General features: G+C 38.3%; 1 protein-coding gene across 1 annotated transcript in view; it reads left to right on the forward strand.

Annotated features, from left to right (window-relative positions):
• The window catches only part of skap1 (src kinase associated phosphoprotein 1), a 40,534-nt gene that overhangs the window by 13,488 nt on the left and 5,011 nt on the right, over positions 1–22,035 (forward strand). Inside the window, exons 5-11 of the mRNA XM_089122181.1 lie at positions 13,066–13,146; positions 13,232–13,315; positions 13,412–13,536; positions 13,659–13,722; positions 14,833–15,081; positions 17,330–17,374; positions 17,467–17,573. Of these exons, the coding sequence (XP_088978307.1) occupies positions 13,066–13,146; positions 13,232–13,315; positions 13,412–13,536; positions 13,659–13,722; positions 14,833–15,081; positions 17,330–17,374; positions 17,467–17,573 (755 nt within the window). The remainder of the gene's footprint in view (positions 1–13,065; positions 13,147–13,231; positions 13,316–13,411; positions 13,537–13,658; positions 13,723–14,832; positions 15,082–17,329; positions 17,375–17,466; positions 17,574–22,035) is intronic.

Genomic DNA, 22,035 nt, shown 5'->3' on the forward strand with positions numbered 1-22,035 from the left:
CAATTCCTGCACCACTACTCGCTCCGTGATGTCACATGCTCGCCTGTGTGAGGAAGGGAAATTGACTGTGTCTGCTTGTGCTCTAACCTGACTGGAAGAGAGGCAGCAGTTGACTCGTCGGTGGGAGGAGTCAGTTTTATTTCATTTAGCCAGCTCTGCCTCCCTGTCTCCAGAGGGAGGTTTGACAGTAGATTTGTTATAGCTGACAGGAACAGATGTGCGCTCTATTGTCAGGGCCCCTGTCTGTATGGTAATGTGAACTGAGTTTCACCCGCAGACCGCACGGTTGACCCCACCGTGCCTGCAGCCTCGTCTGGATGACAGCAGCCCTGCAGCCGTGGATGGGAAGCCCAGGGCAGGAGGAGCCTCACAGTGGGGTGGATGTTTAGCCAGGTCAAGTTTAGGAAATGCAAAAGTAGTAGAATAATAAAAATAGAAAAACAGTCTTATCTCTTTGAATGGCCCGAGTCGTAGATATTTGCCTGGGATTATCTCTTAAAATTATTAAAAAACATACAAGACGTCAGTTCCACCAATCATTTCAGTCATAACAAGTAGAGCAGAAAAGGTGTATGGTTTGTCAGCCTGACAGGAGTTTGTGTGTTTAAGAGGCTAATATCAATGCATGTCCTATCAAAGGCTGCACATGCTCTGGGCTCTTTGTGTGCACTGACTTGATTTATGTCCAGAAACAAAAGCCCCTCTCGTTCCTGTTATCTTACCCCACCACGGCTCTACAGGCAAAGCTGGAGAAGCCAATCAGAGAGAGGCAGAGGAGTCAGAGTTGAGTTGTTTCTTTATCGCAAATTAGATCATCAAGATGTAAATTTGATTTTTTTTTTCAAGATCTTAAAGCCTCTTAATTAATGGTTGTGTTGGTTAGGGAATTGATTGCTGTAATGAATCTCTGGAGAGTCCAAAAAGAGCTTGCGTCAATGAAAAATACATTTTAGCCTGGCAATTAAGCGATCCCTCTCGAACCAAAGTGACCAGCCTAACATGCAAATCATCTTCCTCATCATCACGGTTACTGTCAGGAATTTCAGCCCGGTCCTGTTATATTTTCCCTTATGCAATGGCATGTGGCCACATAAAGGTGGAGTCATAAGCACCTTACATGACCTCAGTGTTTGAGTCGTTGTCAGCTGGTCCTTATCCACGTTGCCTCTTAACTCTGACACTTGGAGTGTTTCTTCCTCCCTACAGTAAACTTTTGACCCCTTGGTCTTGTTCTGGTCATTTCATGACCTGTCTGAACTCTGTCTAGGGCAACTGAGTCTACATTATTGACCTCAGTTGCCATAGCCACAGCACAGTTCAAATCAAGTTTCCCAATAGCTGGGACAGGATTATTAAAAACTTTTTTCAAAACCATTCCCCCCCCCCCCCCCCAATAGCCTCGTTTCCATCCTAGTAATCATCCATTAATTTTCCTCTAATCACAATTAATATTCCAATCCGGTTATAGAAAGCGTAAAGTATGAGGCATTGGCAGGCTTCATAGGGCACGTTAAACGACTTCGGCAAAGATGACACCATCTTTCCTCTGCTGTCGTTTTTCCCACCCTCTGTTTCCCTTTGCATTAATTAATTGAAATAGACACATATTAGACCAGAGCATCCTCAGTGCTTCGCTGCTTCTGCCGAACGGGTTCAAAAGTTCACTTCACTCTCCGAAGGCTACGATGCTGCTGAAAAAGCCCATATTTGCTCTCGCTCTGTCTCTCGCTCATTTGTAATTTGCACTGTTTCACCCAAACAAGCTCCTGCTCTGTAAACTGATCATTTGGAAGAGATTTTCAACTGTTAATGTCATATCATTGTCAGTCGTCCTATTCATTGTGCAATGATGAGTCAACAGAGCATACATCACCATATTCATCACGCTTTTTCTTTTATTAGTTAGGAAAATATTGCTTCTGTGCTCAATATAATATGTCCAGGTCTAGTAAAAGTTAGCGTAGGTGAAGAGAGGAAGTCTTTCATGATTTGCAAGGTATGAAATAAGCAGAAGAGGAAGTCACAACCTTGAGTGTCTAATCTTCTTTGCAGCCTGTCAGTATCGCAGACAAATGGCAAAACGATTCAATGCTGTGGGTTCAGCTAGAGGTTAGCCTTCCCAGGTACCCCTCTCTCTCTCTCACTCACTCTCTCTCTCTCTCCTCTTACCCATCTTGCAAATGAGAATTTGATTTTTCTCTCCACTGGATTCCATTTCTGGAGATTGATGAAGTTTCGATGCAAGGCCCAGGTGGCCTGATGCTTTCATTGGGAAACAAATGAAAGCGTGTGTAGGTGTGTTTGCTGTTCAAATGTCTTCTGTGTGTCTTTTTTGGTTTCATCTTAATGCAGATTTGCTCTTGGCATGTTGCATTTTTAATATTTTGAATATTTGTGTTTTACGAGGTTAGCGTTTTTTAATGCTAGAAATGAACATTCGCTGATTAAGAACTTTTTTTTCTTCATCTTTATATTTACCGACATAATCCATTTGACACGCCTGGCTCTCTGAGGTTCTGTTCTACTGCAGCATTTGGAATGTTTTCACATCTTTAAACTGACCAGAAGAACTGTTTTTCCATTAAATGTCTTTCTACCCTCTGATTTGTCAGCCTGTAGGTATCATTTATCTGTCAAAAAATTGAAAATATTATGCTAATTGCCTAATTTACCATATGTTTTCTATTGAGTGTTGAAACATGTAATAATCATAAAAGAGCCTTTTCCCCACACGGTTCTGAATTTGAGTAAGGATCTCCACGAGTGAGAGGTTATATTTAAGTTTGGGAGGTTTAGGCTGGCCTGGTAATGAACATCACTGCAATGTGTGTGTGATAAAACACAGCCATCGGTTACCACTGAACCAAATCATCTTCACATGACTGGCAGGGCCATGGTATGACAGATTCCCATACAACAGAAAAAAAAACCTCTTGATGTAATCACAAGATGAGGATTTTCTGTAAAGTGATCTTTTTTGTAACGACAATTCCTGGCTGCAGTCTGTAAGCATTTCCAGCCAATACAAACACTTCAAGTTAAATTATCCTGCTCTCCTAAATTTTATAGAGTAGCTTAAGATGGAAAATTGTTTCCAGATTTTTGTTGTGTACATATAATAAATTATTTAAAATAAAGCACACGTTTTATTTTTATAAAGAGGATATTGCTCATATATGGCTGGATTAAGATTACAGACGTGTAACCTTGGCTCTTGTAGTTCTATCATTTAAACAGTTAAGCCTTTGAACTTTCTATTTATTTACGGAGGGGACACGCGCTGAGCGCCTGCATGCGCGTGCTACTCCACAAAGGCAACGTGCGAAAAACTAAAAAAAAAAAAAAGTTATTTAGAAAGCATTTCGAATGAAAATGTTTCGTTTTGGTTATCACATTTTTTTCTGATATAGGTTACATGGGGCTACCCAACGAAACGAATTATAAACGGATTTTTAAAATCTAAATAAGAAAATAAAAATGCATTATACAGATGAAATTTTCTATACAATAAACAATAAAAATAATTACGCATTATATATTCAAATCATTTTGAAAATAATTACAAAGTAAAATAGTATTTTTGTGAAGTCCTCTGATAATTTGGAAATAGTATCATTTTAAATTAATAAAATTGGCTAACTTTTTATTGTGGAATAAATTAATAAATAAACAATTAAATATCATTTTTTTAAATGTGAATGGCACCTTTAAGTTGTAGGCTTACGAGAAACCAACACATCCAGTAGTTAAAACTTGGGGGTTTAGTTCAATCTTTTTAGGCCTAAACACATAGGCTAAACAAACATTTGAGGGAAACAGAGACAATTAACAATACTGTTATTTTTTATTAGGATGTCGTTTAATTATTTTTCTTCGTTGTCATGTTCTGTTAGATTGTTTTATACGTTTGGTATCTTTTATTGATTTACTTTAACAAATCATTCTCGAGTGTGTCGGCTCTTCAGAAAACACCATTCACTTTCATTCACTTTCCCTCAACACGCGCCCTCTGGTGGCTTTTTAGTCTTTACCACTTCCTAAAACTAACGCAATTCTGATGATATTTTTTTACAGTCTATGATATTTACACGACTTATATAGGCTAAACGAAATTACACTTTTGGGCTATAACTTAATACTGTCGAATTTCACATTTTCCCCCCTCTGAAATGCGAAATTTAATTATTTTTCACTCACTCATTCTCAGTTAAATAAAACAGACCCACAATAGGAGCTTTCTGGAGTTTATCAGACGGTCATAAATACCTGTGTGACACACATGTATGTGAGCGTTAACAAACACGTCAAACTTTACGACCGTGCTGCATTCCTCATGTGATCGATGCACGATATCATGAATCATGATTTGCCGTCTGCAGACAGTCGACACGTGTCTGCTGGCATATTTCATCGTTCTTGCATCAAATCTGTTCGATGTACAAACTACTGAATGTGGCCTATTCATTTACAGACATTTGATGTTATGCTATTTTATATTTACCTACGAAGTATGTTATTGAACTCATTTACCTTGGATCCAAAAATCGATATTAACTTGGAGACCATGAATGAAGTATAAAATACCCTTATCATTTTCATCATTAGCGTCGAGTATCCTACAAGAAACCGTGAAAATTGTATGTTATTGTTCGGCTAAACAAATATGCCTACGATTTCATTTTTTTTATTCAAAACAGCATATTAAATATGAAACGAATGTAGAAGAAATGCATAAAAAACACAGGAGAGCAATTTTAACAAAACGGGCAGTGTGTGTAAATTCTGTGCTGCCTTTGTGAATCCCGTTGAAATTTCTGACCCGTATGACCAATCATAATTATATTTAGGCTGTATTTTAAAACCTGTAGATGAACACCTTTGTGTGTGATGGTGTGTTGCCAGCCTATCAAATAAATTACCCACTGCATTATTTGATACCAGTACTGTTATTTCGCATCCATTAACATTATGCAATGCAATTGGGAAGAAGAAATTATACTTACCTAATTTTTTCAGCCCTGCTGTAAATACTTTATATTTTTACAGATTTGGACCTCAGGAGTATGGTGTAAATAGGCTATATGATTCAGCACTAAAGTTAATTTCTAATTGGTTGAACTGATGCTTTTACAATTCATCCTGAAATACAACACTCCCTGTCTTCCCCCTTTTTCTTCTCTTTTAGGAACGTCTCAATTTCTCCACGCATTCACAACATTTGCCAAAATTAGAGTGTCTTGCCAAAATTATACTGAATGGCAGTGCAATGTTATATTTAAAAATAATTATACTTGCCTGAATTATACACCCTGTATAAGCAGTTTATTTTAGAAAAAGTTTTTTTCTTCATTAGAAAGATTTGAGATAAATCTGTAAATCCATTTTAGTTTCTTATGTAAAATAAATTAATATCCTTTTAGGGTTTCCTTTTTTTCTTCTTTTTTTGTAGCATTTATTTTTAGACAGGATCCTGCTCATAATTCTTGTTGAAATAAACACACACTCATTTTTATCGTACATTCATGTTTAGTTCATTTTTCTTTGTGAATTGGCTATAACCAAAAGCACCGAATTCCAAGCATTCTCATGCCTCAGCTCCACTAGTTTAAGTATATTTCCACATCTCGCCGAACTCATTTTTCTTTGCGGCCGTGTGTGATGATGACACTGCTTTCGAGTCATATCTCCTCTGGCTGTCGCACCCCGGTCCACCTCTCTGCCATCTCAGGATTATAGTATTTGCAGTTAAACTTTTGAATGGATGTCATAATATATGGGGGTAAAATTTATAGAGCTCTGGTCTCTGAACGGAGGACCCCCTTTGCTTTCCCTGCTCATTGCCAGGCTATAAATTCTCCTCTTGTACGGTGCGGCTCGTCAGTAAAGGAACAATGTTGTGGCACTAAAGCATGTTAAATGGTTTCCCACATCATGTGTGAAGCCCGCAATTGTGCCGTTAAACAGAGGCCGGCTAAAGGTCCATCCTGGAATCTTGTAAATAATAAGTAATACTGCAAAACTGTTCAGGGCCTGCATGATTTCAGGTATCATGTTGTGAATAACAGATCCTTTTCATTCAAATCGAATCAGTTCTTGTTAAGGACAATTTAGAGAGGTGATGTTCAAGTTAGCCATTCACCTAGGATCTCTCTCTCTGTTTTTCAACCCCCCTCCCTCCCTAATGCCTTTCCTTCATTTTTTCTCACCCTCTTAATGTTTGCTATTTGCAGGCATCGCACAGAGGCCACTGCCTTTGCCTTTAATGAGGAAAAATGTGTCAATTTGCTGTTCTCTGTGTGCAGTTTGCGTATTGGTGTGCGGTATGGGGGGTTAAGGATGCTCAGAGTTCTCCTTTTTTCTAATCAAGTGCTGTACAGGAGAGCGCAGCAATTCCCGTCTCTCCATCTCTCCCTGATCAGCATTCCTCCCCTGCCTCTCTCCTCGGCCCCCCAGGGACCCTCGTGCCTTCTGTTTCACCTCATCTCTGAGGTTCACACCGAGGTCAGCCTCAGGCTCGTGCGTCCCATGCTAACAGAACAATACTGAGAAGACATGGATAGGTCAGCGATATGATGCAGATTTCGTGCACTGTTTATACACTGTATTTGTAGGCATGTCTTTTTGTTGCATTATAGTAATTGGTTGATATTAGATTTTATTTTCATTTACCAATATTGTGTGTATGTTATAGATATTAAATAGTGCATGCTCATTTTCAATATTTTACATTTTTCCTTTGCCGTCATCTTACAATCACTTAATCATTAAAATGCTAATAATTGAATAAAAACTGTCAAGTCATCTTTAGCAAATATCAAAATTCCATTTTCATACTGTACATTAAAGTTTTGCTGACTGAATTCGGTTGTAGTGTCCAATAAAATTTTTTATTTTTTATTTAGTTTGACAAAACAGTATAGAGTTTTAATATTCATAATCATTATCGGCTTATCTGTGCCGGCCAGAGTAGAATTTGGTGCAGTATATTTAGCAGTGCACTATTGCTTCAGTTTGAAAATGTGATCACATGATTGGTTAGTATTCCTTCATGTACTCATTTAATCAATAGTGTAAATATGTTAGTGGTCTTGACTTTTGTGTCCACTGAATCTACAGTAAATCATTGTATTGTGTCGATGGTCGCATTCGGAAATGTCAAGGTAAATCGGCAATGTAGTCATTCAATCTTCCCAAGATATTTAATAATTTGATCACTTATGCGCATTTTGATCATTGCAAATGTTGTAAACAGAGAAGAGAAAAAACATGCACACCACCATATCTTGTAAAAGATACCATTTTTAATACAATGAATATTTTTGTTATCTGACTAGGGGTGTAACAACAATATATATCGTGTCACAATATATTTTTTATGTATGTAGTTCACCCAAAAGAGAAAAAAATAAAGTTTACAGAGTTTTAGTGTCAGTACTACATTAAACTACTACATATAATGCAATGGGGGAATATTTGTGGGTCCTGATAAAATGCCTAATGTTACCAGTAAAAGTTACATTATTTTAAATATATCTAGTCAGTGACAGTGCAAGCATATTCATCTAAAATAATTCAGTTTCAGAATCATGACTATTTTTATTCTGGTGTTACCAAGCCTTTTCATTTCCACCCTTAATGTAATCAACAGTGCATTTTTGGTTAACCTAATAACATGTCTTGGTGTATTGCAATAATATCGTACTGTGAGATCAGTGTCGTGATATAATTATATTGAATCGTGACATGAGGGTATCGTTACATCCTTATATGTGACCCTAGTCAGGCATTATAAAGAGAATGAAAACCAACTTTAAAACTACATTTCATTTTTTGACAAACCTTTGCATCTGTCACTACTGACTGTGACCTATCTTTGTTTTTTTTTACATTCAATTCCTCCGATCATTACAAAATCAATCAGATTTTTATAGCAGGATCACCTGCTGTGCTCATAACATCACCTGTGAGCGCAATATTCTGCGTGTTGGTGATGTTAAATGTGCTCAGAGCCTAGCTTTATTATCTGATATGAATACCTGAAATGAGCTTATGATGAATGGTAATTAATGAAATACTATATGAGGTTGTTTGTTTGCCACTCATTTGAGACCTGCTGCTCTGGCTGTCATTTCTACAGAAGGGCTCTCTGCAGAACGAGTCCGTGAGGAGTAAACACTGCCGCACATTGGTGATGGCAGGCAGTGTGCTGTAGAGTGATGGCAGTAGTGTGACCTGGAGCTGTGCCTATACCTCCATGTTTAGAAGGAGGTGGAGGGAGGCTCTTGGTTCTCCGGTATCCCGCCGAGCTCTTCTCGTGGCATCAGTACCCGCTCTCCTGCTGCCATGGCACTGATGAACGTCCCTCTGCGTGGCACGCTCAATGCCTCACTCCACCAATCTCGGCCTGCCACATTGCAGAGGCCGCGTCATGCATCACCACAAAGCGTCTAGCAGCCGCCGAGAGCGCCTAGAGGAAAGTCATTAGCTTTGCTTCGCTCCCTTTCTCCTCTCCTCACATCTCTTCGTTTTTGTGTGGCTCTTGTGATGAGTTACTGACAAAAATTGAGCTCGGAATTGGACGTCTGCTTAACGAAAACTAAATATATAAGTACTCTGATTTATTTTTTTTATTTTTTTATACAATTTGATGCTCCGTTTTTTAAAAAAAATCACTGAATACTTTATAAAAATTGATGTTGGCACCGAACAACATGAGAAAACAAAATGAATGAAGTTGGAAAAGGCACAAAGCCTCTGAGAACGATGGTGATGTAACACTCTTGAAATATTCATAAACATCCACAGCACATTTAAATGGGAATGATTGGCCTTATGCTAATTAAGGAGGGGGAATGCAGGGGTGAGAGTTAAGAAACCTCACTGCTCTGAATAATTAAAAATGCAATTTATAGCCGAAATGAAAATCCTCAAGACCGGTTCCACGTGCATATTTTATGATGCTTTAACAGTTCTACAGAGGTAAATGATTGTGTTTATGATGTGTAGGTTTATAAAAAAAAAAACATGTAGAATCAAAGGAAATAGACCAAATGCAAGAAACAGGCAGAAATAGAATATGGTTCGCCCTCTTGATTTTTTCCTGCATTTTTGGCAGCTTTTTGTCCTCTGTGGCTTTAAAAATATCAAGCTCTGATTGGTTTGAAAGAAATGACTGAAGTTGAATCTGTTTGTCCAATCAGAATCTTGGGTTTCCTTGGAGACAGTTCAGAAAGGAAAAACATGCCATTTTTTTTTTCTGAAGGTGAAATGTTTGGTTACACTGCTACCCTGTGGAAGAATCACGAATATAGTGACTGCCCAGACACACGCCCACTGTTTAGTTTCCACAGAAAGGCAGGTCGTAGGTTGTGAAGAATGGCGGATTTGTGTTCAGTCATTCATTTTACCGTTGCTTAAGTCTCTGACCGCACCATGGGGTCAGACAGCAAGGCCTGAGGAAGAAGGTTGTCAGTAGGTGTGTGAAGATTAGAGAGACTGTTAATTGTACGCCATTCTCACATTTCTTCTGTTTATTCTGTTTCTTCTGAACTATTACCGGGGCTTGACCTTTTAGATAAATGAACAGAGGGGGATGTGGATGGATGAGGGGAGTAAAAGGTGTCAGGACGAAAGCGCACAAGGAGAAAAATTAACAGAGAAGTGGCTGGACTGAGGTCTCGTTTTTTTTTTCGATGATATATCAACATACCCTTGACAAACAGTGTGTAGTTCAGTTGTATTTATGACGACATAGATGTGACCGTGTGTGCAGAGAAGGTTCGTGTGTGTTGGTGAATGTGAGTGAGGGTCAAAGGGCTCCTCTCTGAGATGGTCATCTGTCTGATAAACTGGACACATAACATGGCAGGCTACAGAGCTCAGTGGTGATGTCACACAGACTGGGTGGGTTTGATGAGCTGAGTCTTATTTATAGGGGCATTAGATTCTCCCAGCTGTTATATCCACCACTCACATCCCAGTTGCACTCATCGTTGTTCTTCTAACATTTTTTCCAATGACAAGTCCTAGACAGCCCTGCACAGTTGACTACATAACATTGCCTGTTTTATGCATCGAATGGCAGCCTTAGCTCAAAGAGAAGAGATACCACAGAGATTACTTCAACATCAGCGTGCAGGCAAGGAAGCATCTGCTCATGTCTAAATGGGTTTTAAATAAGTCTGGTAGCGTGCCCAGAGGCCCACCTGTCGCCTACGCTCCCTTGAGGTTTGAAGCTGAAAGCTGGATCGCGATGGTGAGGATTTGTGTCTCGTAAATTGTTCGCCTGTGCTGCCACTCTCATATGGCCTAGAAAACATGCTAAAAATAGATGTGTGGGTCCAGATTTAAGTTCAGTTGTAAGTTACAGTTGTCATCATATTAGCAGTGCTGGGACACTTTTTTATGACTTTTCCCCTTCTCCTCCATGCCTAATTAATCGGTTGTACATTTAGATAATGTTAAATGTAAATTTAGGGGTGCAAAGGCTAAAGGGTGCATATGAAGAGTTCAGATGCAAAAGCCTCTAAATGCCATTTGAAATTTTCTTCTTTAATGATGATTTTTATCAAACTTGTATATTTAAGTTCAGTAATTTCACTTAAATAACAATTAATAGGTAATTATCATTGCCATTTAAGTGAAATCACTGAACTTAAATATACAAGCTTGATAAAAATGATCATTCTAGAAGAAAATTTCAAATGGCACTTAGAGGCTTTTGCATCTGAACTCTTCATATATACAGTGCTGGTCAGGATTATTTGCCCCCTTGGTAAATATGATCAAAGATGGCTGTAAAAATAAAATCACATTATGAAATAAATGGGGGGAAATCACATTATAAAATAAAGATTTTTCTCCAAAAACACATTGGGAACAATGGGCTATATGCACGCATAAGTTCCGCATTTGACGCAAGGATGCTCGTCCATTTCCGGTTGTGGAGATTTAAGCGGAGGAAAACGGGATTATTCAAAATTTACTGTCCTCCCGTCTTTGAAACAAAACGTACATACGTTTAGATGTAATTTTATATATAGTTATGTTTATTTAATATAATTTTAAAAAGAAGCATAAACACAACGAGGGATGTCTGTTTTATCTGTTTTTGTGACTAACGTTTCTTTAGTATAACCATGGAGTATAAAATTCAATATAAATTCTCGGTATTGCATTGGACTCTACGATTGGCGGAAGTTATCAAGCATTACACCTTCACCGGAAATACCGCCTTGCATGGAGCCCATTATTTGCCCACTTTTAACAGGTTTTTGGCATAAAAATGAAAGATTCGATTTTTAACAATTTTTTTAATAAAAATTTCAAAAAGGTAAACAATGCAGATTTTTTTTTTTTACAGCCATCTTTGATCATATTTACCAAGGGGGGGAAATAATGCTGACTAGTACTGTATATAATATATCTATATTATATAAACTCACCTAAAGGATTATTAGGAACACCTGTTCAATTTTTTCATTAATGCGATTATCTATTCAACCAATCTCATTGCAGTTGCTTCAATGCATTTCGGGGTGTGGTCCTGGTCAAGACAAACAGCAAACTGAATGTCAGAATGGGAAAGAAAGGTGATTTAAGCAATTTTGAGCGTAGCATGGTTGTTGGTGCCAGACGGGCCGGTCTGAGTATTTCACAATCTGCTCAGTTACTGAGATTTTTATGCACAACCAATGCTAGGGTTTACAAAGTATGGTGTGAAAAGGGAAAAACATCCAGTATGCGGCAGTCCTGTTGGAGAAAATGCCTTGTTGATGCTAGAGGTCAGAGGAGAATGGGCCGACTGATTCAAGCTGATAGAAGAGCAACTTTCACTGAAATAACCACTCATTACAACTGTGGTATGCAGCAAAGCATTTGTGGAGCCACTACACGTACAACCTTGAGGCGGATGGGCTACAACAGCAGAAGACCCCACCGGGTACCACTCATCTCCACTACAAATAGGAAAAAGAGGCTACAAATTTGCTCACCAAAATTGGACAGTTGAAGACTGGAAAAATGTTGCCTGCTCTGATGAGTCTCGATTTCTGTTGAGACATTCAGATGGTAGAGTCAGAATTTGGCTTAAACAGGATGAGAACATGGACTCATCATGCCTTGTTACCGCTGTGCAGGCTGGTGGTGGTGGTGTAACGTTTTCATGGCACACTTTAGGCCCCTTATTCCCAATTGGGCATCATTTAAATGCCACGGCGCATTGTTGATGAGCATTGTTTCTGACCATGTCCATCCCTTTAGCCACCCTGATGGCTACTTCCAGCTACATAATGCACCATGCCACAAAGCTCGAATCATTTCAAATTGGTTTCTTGAACATGCCAATGAGTTCACTGTACTAAAATGGACCCCACAGTCACCAGATTTCAACCCAATAGAGCATCTTTGGGATGTGGTGGAACGGGACCTTCGTGCCCTGGATGTGCATCCCACAAATCTCCATCAACTGCAAGATTAATATCTCCTATCAATATGGACCAACATTTCTAAAGAATGCTTTCAGCACCTTGATGAATCAATGCCATGTAGAGGAGTTCTGAAAGGGGTCAAACACAGTATTAGTATGGTGTTCCTAATAATCCTTTAGGTGAGTGTGTGTGTGTGTGTGTGTGTGTGTGATATAAATATATAACCAAACACAAATATTTGTCTGGGGTTTGTCTCTTTTTTTTATAGTAATTAATTATTTTATTAATGTCCTTGAGTTTACATCACAAGATAATGATAACGGCACAGAGAAACGATAGCATTAGAACTATTTTTTGCAGCTGATGAATGATTAAAAACGTTAACAACCAATAAGAATCCATCCTCCTTTAAAGAGCTCGAGCATTTAAAGAGTCGACAAAACTGCAACACGTGCTTAGAATAAATAGAACAATATCGTCCTCTGTTGTGGATGCAAATATTATCATTATAGTTATCTTTATAGTTATCACTCCTGCAGTGAACGGGCCTTTACTCAAAAATGTTCTTACTACTTAGTTGTGTGTCACATTACAACATAATTTCACAACATTATTTCCCTTGATTTCTGATTGACAGTTTTTGAAGAGATCCCTATGGTGGCTGCACAGGACCTGAGTAACATTCTAAAGCAAGGCTACCTGGAGAAGAAAAGACGTGGTAGGAATCTTAGAAAAACACGTGCATCATACGTTACATAAGGTCCATTAGCATTTCTAATCTTTTTCTTTTTTTTTTTTTTCAGATCACAGTTTCTTCAGCATGGAATGGCAAAAGCGATGGTGCGTTCTGAACAACACCATATTTTATTACTTCGGGAGTGAGAAAGGTGGGTCCTGTCCTGCTGAAAGAGGTATACAAGCCTTTTCATAAATATCAAAGACAGAGATATTGAGAAACTTGGGATTTTGTCTTCTAACTTCAGACAAGGTGCAGAAAGGCTCCTTTTATATCAATGGCTACAGTGCAGAGTTGGTCCCCAGCTTACGCAAGGACTCCAAGAAGAATTCATGCTTCGAGATGAGTGCTCCTGGAAGACGTTCTTACCAGGTCCAACACACACAAATGCAGTCACATTGCTCATTACTGTAGCTGTGTTCAGTCATCTTGCTGTCATTACAATGAAGAATGTGCATAGTCTTCAAATCAACAATGATAGTTTCTCTCCGCAGTTCACTGCCAGCAGTCCTCGAGAGGCAAGGGAATGGGTGGACCAGATCAATTTCGTTCTTAAGGGTATGTGAGATATGAAATACATTTTTATTGTAATACATACCATATTTTATATTATGCTGAATGCTTCTGACTTGAGCCAAGCACAACGGTGATCGTCTTGATGTGAAAAGGGCAGATTTATAAAAAGAGGCATCCCAATAACTTTCCTTCTGGCTCAGCCAATAAGATAGGCTCTAGACCTCCTCATGCCCCACGTCACTGAGCTTCTGATTCCAACGTGCCTCAGGCTGCCTCCTCTTCCCCGTAGCGCAGCGCTCTTTACAGGAAATTGATTGGGATTTGCCCGGTCATCCTTTAGGGGCATCGATCTGGTCCTGCTTGCCATCCAGGCAGTGAGGATACGATAGCCTGTGTTACAGAGCTCAGTCACCTGCAATCAGGCCCTCACTCCATCTGAGACAGATCTGAGGCACCCTCGCCACTCTAAAATGGGCTCAATGCGGCCCTCTGATTTGCGGGAAGTAATAGACACTCCTGAGATAGTTTTCTCCCTCCCCATCCCCCTTCGCACATGTGGAGACAGCCAAATGGCACAAACATCATTCAGTATTAAAACTGTAATAAATGTCAAATCTGGCTTTTTTAAAAAAAAGATTTATTTGGAGTTACTCTAAATTTCTATTTTATTTTTAGATTTTTAATTTTATTTTTAGAAATTCTCCAAAGCTTTAGTGGGGTCCAAAAGTGCTGAAAATCATTCAAATTTTAATTTAAACCTGGAAACAAACTAAAGTTTAATGATTTTGGAGTTTAACTAACTAATTTGTATAACACTCACTTGAAAAGGCAAATTTGTGATGTTTAATATTCTTATATATAACTTGTAGAATAAATGCAGCTCAAGTGCCACTGTCATCAAAGCAAAATTGTGACCAAGAAAAAAACACAAGACTAAGTAAATCTTAAAACCTTTTTTTTTTCTTGTAAAGTTCAACTTTTACACTCAAATTAAAACAATCTATGTATTTTGTAATAGATAAGCATTAAATAAAAGCATTTCTACTAGTGGTCACAGACTGTTGGGCCCCCACTGTATGTAGATTGGTGATTTGTCTGCTGCCGTTTTCCTTATTTAGATGTTAATGATTGCTTTTATGACTTCTCTCTAAGATCTGAGCTCTAACTTCATCCCCTTTGATGATGATGAGGAAGAGGAGGTGGAAGAAGAGGAAGAGACATATGATGACATTGAACGAGCTACCACACCACCACCACCACGTCCTGGGCCAGCATCTGTACCGGCCACAACCCAGAGTCTGGGACATACCCCTCAAAGCAGCCGCGAGGAATGGAAGGACCAATCAAGAACTCAGGAAGATGAAGAAGAGGACGAAGAGGACATTTACGAAGAGCTTCCAGGTATAGAAAAAAAAGATGAATTGGCCCTTTAAACAAACAAACAAAAAAAAGGTTATTGAATTATTCTGAAGGATAAACCTGTATGTGCAAATGATGATCTTGATCACTAGCTTAAAATACTGATATCAGTGTTTGATGGGCTTTTAGTGGAGCAAAGCAACTGAGGCTGTAATCATCAACTCTACGATGTTGAACACCATCAATAAGCGCATATACATCAAGGTCTGGTCACCCAAAGTGATAGCAGGATCCTCAGAGGACCTAATGAGACCTCTGAGGAGAAATAGATCACTCTGGAGTGCTGTCATTTTCACCTTACTTTGCCATGTGTGCTGGGCAGCTGAGCTGGCCACAGATGGCGGATCGAGTGACCACTTCTCTCACTTTTCTGTCCTTCATTCATCTCTCTCATCTTCTTGTGCCTCTCAAATTTTCAGTTTGGAAAAGTGCTGAGCGGTCCTATTATGACATTGTCTAAAAAGTGCTGAATTAACTGTACTCAAATATTAACTAATCTCATCAAAGAAATAATGTAGGCTAATCGTGTGTATCATACCGTTCAAAAGGTTGGGTTCAGTGTGATTTAGATTTTTAAAGAAATGTATTTATTCAGCAAGGATATATACATTCACAACTGTTTTTAGCATTGATAATAATAAGAATTTTTTCTTGAGCACTAAATCAGCATTTTTGAATGATTTCTGAAGGATCATGTGACACTAAATACTAAGTAATGGCTGCTGAAAAATCACAGAAATAAAAAATATTTTAAATAAAATATATTAAAATAGAAAACAGTAATTGTAATGATACTGTACAATATTACTGTTTTTTATTTTACTGTATTTTAAAATAAATGCAGCCTTGATGTATAAGTATATATACAAATTTTAGATACATTTCTAGGAGTGTTGAACCGTTAATTGAACTATATACAGGCTATTAGGCATCGTATCACAATATATCGCAATTCAAAAATGCAGCTATATGTATTGTGGATAGTGACAATCCTGATAACGCCAAATGTCTAATGTTAAATATGTAAAATATGGCCCACAATACATTATTTTAAACATATCTAGTCAGTGACAGAGTGCAAGCATGATCATCAAAAAAACAAAACAATTCTAGCTTTAAAACTATGTCAGGTGTCACCAATGTTCTGTGCATTGGGTTACACCCACAATGTAATATCTTTTAATTTAGCATTTTAATCAACAGTCCATTTTTTGTTAACCTTCTACCATATGTCTTGGAGTATCGCAATAATATCATATCATGAGTTCAGCATTGTGATATGTCTCGAATCGTGACATGAGGGTATCGTTACACCCCTATATATATATATATATATATATATATATATATATATATATATATATATACCGTCATTAATGCTTCAACACTATCCTGGAAATTAATCTGAGAATTTTATTTTTACTGGAAATTTTGGGGTTCCAGAACACACACCTCAATTTACACTTTGACAAAAATCTCTAGCTTTTTAAATAAAGGCTTATACAACAGATTGAAAAACATATTTTATACGCAATTTTCCAAATGCACACAAGCATTTGGTAAAAGGCTACTATAGCTTTGCATGTTTTTTCCTCATGCTGTTCCTGGAAGCTCAGGGCAAGCTCGTGCTGTGGGAAGTATAGGGTTGCTGGACGGTGGTTTTATCGGCAGGCTGACAGCACGAGGATGGATGTGGGAGACAGAAAGCTGGGCTATCACTGTCACCTCATAGACCTAGAGGTGCCACGCCCAGAATCAATGCCTGTCTGCCTGAAACACACTAGCCATCTAACCCGGCCTGGCACCTCCCCTATAAATCAAATGGCAGTTGACTGTACTGCCAGCACCACATATATTGTTTAATTTACTTTGGAAAGAGTTCAGAGGTACACAAAGTTGATCCAGAATTTAAATCTGTGAGGAATATATATATAGCATTAATTGACAGATGAGATTAGCTGTATTAGCTGCTAGGCTCTTAGACTTTTTAAAAAAAGCTGTCATTGGGACAGTGCCCTTTAAAAAGAGTCTATGTACCATTTAGGTACTAAAATATATACTTTTGGTATCCCTTTCGGGTACTAATATGCACTTTTTATGTACAATGGTGGACGGGTATTATGCCTATTTTTCTTAGAGTGAATAGAATGGTGACAAAATATGTATTACATTTTAACCTCAGCAATGGGACATGTTTTATATTTGTTTAACCTTTGGCTGTATTTTTCAGATGATGAAATTTCCGACAACGCTGAAGAGCTCATTGAAAAAGCTGGTGAGTACTTTGTGTACGCAGTGGTGGAGGGATGCTGTAAATTGACAAAAAAAGATTCGATGTTTTATGAATCTCTGTGTTTTCAAATAAAGGGTCTTCAGATTATGCAAATTATTACCAAGGATTGTGGGACTGTGAAGCGGACAGACCCGATGAGTTGGCCTTCCAGAGAGGAGATATCATCTACATCCTCAGCAAGGTCTGTGTTTGTCTCTCTCACACACACACACACACATACACACAAGGTCAGACTTTTAGTTCAGCGCTGTTGGTTGCGTCCTTCGCTGATTTGTTGGTTGAAGCATACTGCATGTTTTTTGATTTTCTTTTCCTTTTCTCGCTCTATCCATCTCCTCACTAATGATGAATAATACGCAGCTGGCCATAAGATGAGTCATATCGGTCAATACACACTGACTTTCTCTTAGCAGCTATTCATTTACTCTATTCTAAATGACAAAGCTGGGATGGTCTTCACTTAGTCAGTAAATTCTTATTGTAGCATTTTACAAACAAGACCATATACAAAATATAATGCATCATGATTTGTGGTTTTCTGTTTCTTCAGATTTTTATTTATCCAGATTTTTTTCTGTATAAATCACACAATTTAGAAAAAGATGAATAGCATATCAGCTTTATAGCAAAGCTGTAGTACTTCTAAAGATTACAGATATCCGAGAGATTTGCAGAGAAATTGAGCCTGTTTTATAGCATGTCATATTGACATAACAGAAAACTGTACATCTGTGGTCTATAGAGCACTGTAATACTGTCGCCCCACAGGCACATTCTCAATAATAGGCTGTTGATTCATCGCTGTAGTTGAGTCTTGGTAAATTGAGTGATCGGCCGAGCAAACCACTTTATTTGATACATTCGCTTTAATCTATATATTTTTGTGTTTTACAAATGGGGTATTAGCAGGAAGGCATAGTGTAGCTGTTTCTTAAAGATACACCACTGAAAGAATCAATATGTTTTAATTTTGCCATTAACTGAGCTCAATGTCTTAAAGGCATAGTTCACCTAAAACGAAACTCTGTCATTGTTCCAAAACACACAAAAAAGATACTTAAAAATGTGTTCAGTTTTTGTCAGGCCATACAATGAAACTCAATTGGATCCCATGTTGTTTTGAACTGTCATTACATAGACAAAAAGAGTTAACAGTTAAAAATACTTTATTTTGTTTTACATAGGAAAAAAAGAAAGTCATATAGGTTTAGAATGACAGCATTTTTATTCTTAGGTGAGCTATTCCTTTAAGTTAAAGAAAGAATTCTACCATCATCTTTGACACACTTGATATTTAATTAACATGAAATGTAAAGATATGACAGCTAATGAACCGTATAATCAGGATGAAATAACTGGACAGCTAAAACAGCTTTGATTCTGTTGTTCAGAAAATAGTGAGAATATATATAACGGTTGGCTATCAAAACATGGTAAGGATGTACACGGGTCATTTATTTTTTTATCTCATGTCATATTTCTAATTTGTATAAACAATGAGTCTAACCATCTCAGATAGCTGGAGCATGTCTCTGATTTTGTCATCAATCTGTAAATTCAGACAAGTACATTTAACAGCTCTTACTTTTAATCCCTCTGTGACTGACATGTAATTGAAATAGCTTTTATTGATGGCAATATTTTCGAAACGGCTGCACTTGTATCGCTCAAATCTCTTAGACCTCTTCAGATGCGTCCTCAGAATCGTTTCAAACAATGTGGGGCTCCTTGCTCTTGTTTTTACGGGTGTTCCCTGGAACGTTGACCTTACTGAATGAAATATAGGCAGTTGGCTAGGACTCAAGCCTAACTCTAGAGGTCCCACTCATAAAGCAGTGGTCATAAAACCCGAGTGCATAAATTCTGCTGCACAGAGGTGTGGAGGGGAGGCCAAGTATATTTGTGTCAACACCAAGCGTAATTACAAGGTGATAAAGACGTGGAAAGTGCTAAATCAATTCCTCTAACCAACAGGTTTTTGAGGCAGTGCTATGATTGACCGTTGTGAAGTCACAAATCAAAGAGGTCGACAGCGCTGTCACAGCACTGGTGTAAGCAGAGCATACAGATTAAAAAAAGCTCTCTCCTCTCATCAGTCTTTATTGATCCACCACTTACAGTGAATAAACAGCTATTCGGCTCATCTACACAAATCACTACACGTATCTATAATATGTGGAAGCATTTTGAATAACACTTGCACAAAATAGTTAATGGCTTATTAGTGGAGTATTTTGTTTATGCTCTGGTGGAAACATTAAAGACCCTCTGTGGTGAAAATAGTTTTTAATGTTATTTATATGTCTATGTGGTGTTTTTAATATGACAACTCAACGTATTCGCACATGGCACCCTTTAGCGTCAATATAACAGGCTTCGGTTATGGGTAGGGTTAGGTGTGAGGTAGGGTTAGGGTTAAACCACTAGGAGGCGCCTTCTGGCCCATATATATCTGTCTCATATTGACGCTAAGGGGTGCCATGTGCGTTGGATGTATATGCATTGGCAAAAGCGTCCGTATATGATGCCTTGGGATGAGAATGGGCTGAACTCATGTGCAAATTCAGTCAGTCAACACCATTGCTGAGTATTTTCTCTTTAAAATTGCCATTTACCAACAGTCTCAAAAACATACCCATTTCTTACAATCACAAAAATGTAACCAATCCCTTGAATGTGTGAGGTGGGGCTTTTTTCCACTGACTTAGTTGTTCAATTCGTTTCTAAGAATGCTGACTTTAAGAAGGCAGCTGTCAGACTTTGAGCTGGCGAATGGGAACATGATTTGTGTAACATAAGCAAAACATTATTAACTGTTTGATAACATAGCCTAGTCAAGCTAAAGGCTAATCATATCAATTAACGGTATGTGTCCGGCGTGGTAGTCAGCGATACATAAAACACATTACCATTCTGAGTCATCGACTTGTAGACGACCCTGTATGATTCGCTCTTCTTCTTCTGAATCAGTTTCTGTTTCAAAACATATGGCTCGCTGCATTAAATCCATATTTCAACTTGCCATTGTGTAGCGTTTACTAGTTGACCAAATGGATCAGGTAGTCCGAGCTGGTGTGATTGAGTAGAGGCGGGGACCAATTTGCATATTCATGCATCCGGGTGTACATGAAGATAATGTTTTCAAGATATTATTGTCTTCTTTAGTGTTTCACAAAAGAAAAATAGCTACAGGTTTGATCTCCTTTTTGGTGAAGTACACCTTTAAGTTCTCCACTGAATTGCCTTGTAATTCATCTAAACCCAATGTTCAGTTTTAATCTTCTGGTGATTAATCCAGAGTTAATTTCGCATGCAACACCGATACTAATAGCTCCCCGTTTCCTTCAGATCAGCCTCCCCCTGCCACAATTGTCTCCTTTCTCATGCCGCATGTCTCCTCAGTCAGAACACTTGAACATGAAATAGTGGAGAACGCCAACATCCATTTGCCAGCTTCGCTCAGCACCTCAAGGCTGAAGAATCACGGCAGCAGGACAGCAGGATATTTGGTGGTGTTTTTCTTCCTGCTCTAATCGCTACCGTGTAACACATATACTTTAATTTGTCTTGTTGTTGTAACTCTCACTCTTTGCGCTCTTGTTGGTTTGCTGTGTTCAGTTTTTTTTCCGTACATATAGTTGAAGGGGCCAATGGCGACTTTTTCCAAACCTTCAACCATGCCGTCCTTTTGCATTCCTAACTCTTAATTTATGCCCCTAAATTCAAAGTACATGACTCCCAAAGGTCAGACCCAACACATGCCAGTATTCCCAGTGGAATCCCCTTAAAATCCTGGAATGAGATTTATTGCACTAAAAATGGAGGCAGACTTCTCCAGGACTCCTTTTAACATGCAAGCCCACTGGTATCCCTTTCTTTCATTTAGCCCTGGCCTTTCTACAGAATGTGCTTTACACTCTCACCATTAGGGGCTGTAAACCTGGAATCTTGGATGCCAGTCTAGACAAGGGCCAGCCCACTGTTAACAACCAGATGCTCCATCAGTATGGCTGTAGACACTACTGCCACCTTCTGGCTGAAATGTTTAAGGTTTTTCAAGCTAGGTGGCCCATGATTTGTGTAGAAAACCTGGCCGGATATATCGTTTCTAGCTCATATATATATATATATATATATATATATATATATATATATATATATATATATATATATATATTATATTTATATTTGCATTTTATGCGTTTCTGCTTTTAAGCAGTTCAACAGCTTTTAGACTACTATTTAATCTGATAGGTATGGATGTTTTATGTGTCTTTCTCTCATGTTCTGTTGTGCAGGTTTTTACAGTTAGACATAAATGTGAATTTGCATATGAATGTAGTTCTCATAGACAAAACGGGGGGATTGTGACTGTTATCCCTTGTGAGACACATCCTAATAAACTTCAGACAGATGACGGCTCCAGTTGGCCTCCCGCCCATGGGGTCAGTCTCCTACAAAATGCCTAAAGAAAAGAAATAGGTGCCATAAAAGAAAAGGAAAATCCAGTGGAAATAGACACTCCTTTTTAACTCATTCTCACAGACTCATCTAAAGGCCTGCTTTCTTTGTGGCAAGATAGGCGCAGAGGTGCTGTATAGACATATTGAGCTTTCTATTTACCAGCAGAGGCATCAGGGGGT

The sequence above is a fragment of the Pimephales promelas genome, chromosome 17, assembly GCF_988280905.1.
Source record: "Pimephales promelas chromosome 17, fPimPro1.hap1.1, whole genome shotgun sequence".
NCBI classification, from domain to species: domain Eukaryota; kingdom Metazoa; phylum Chordata; class Actinopteri; order Cypriniformes; family Leuciscidae; genus Pimephales; species Pimephales promelas.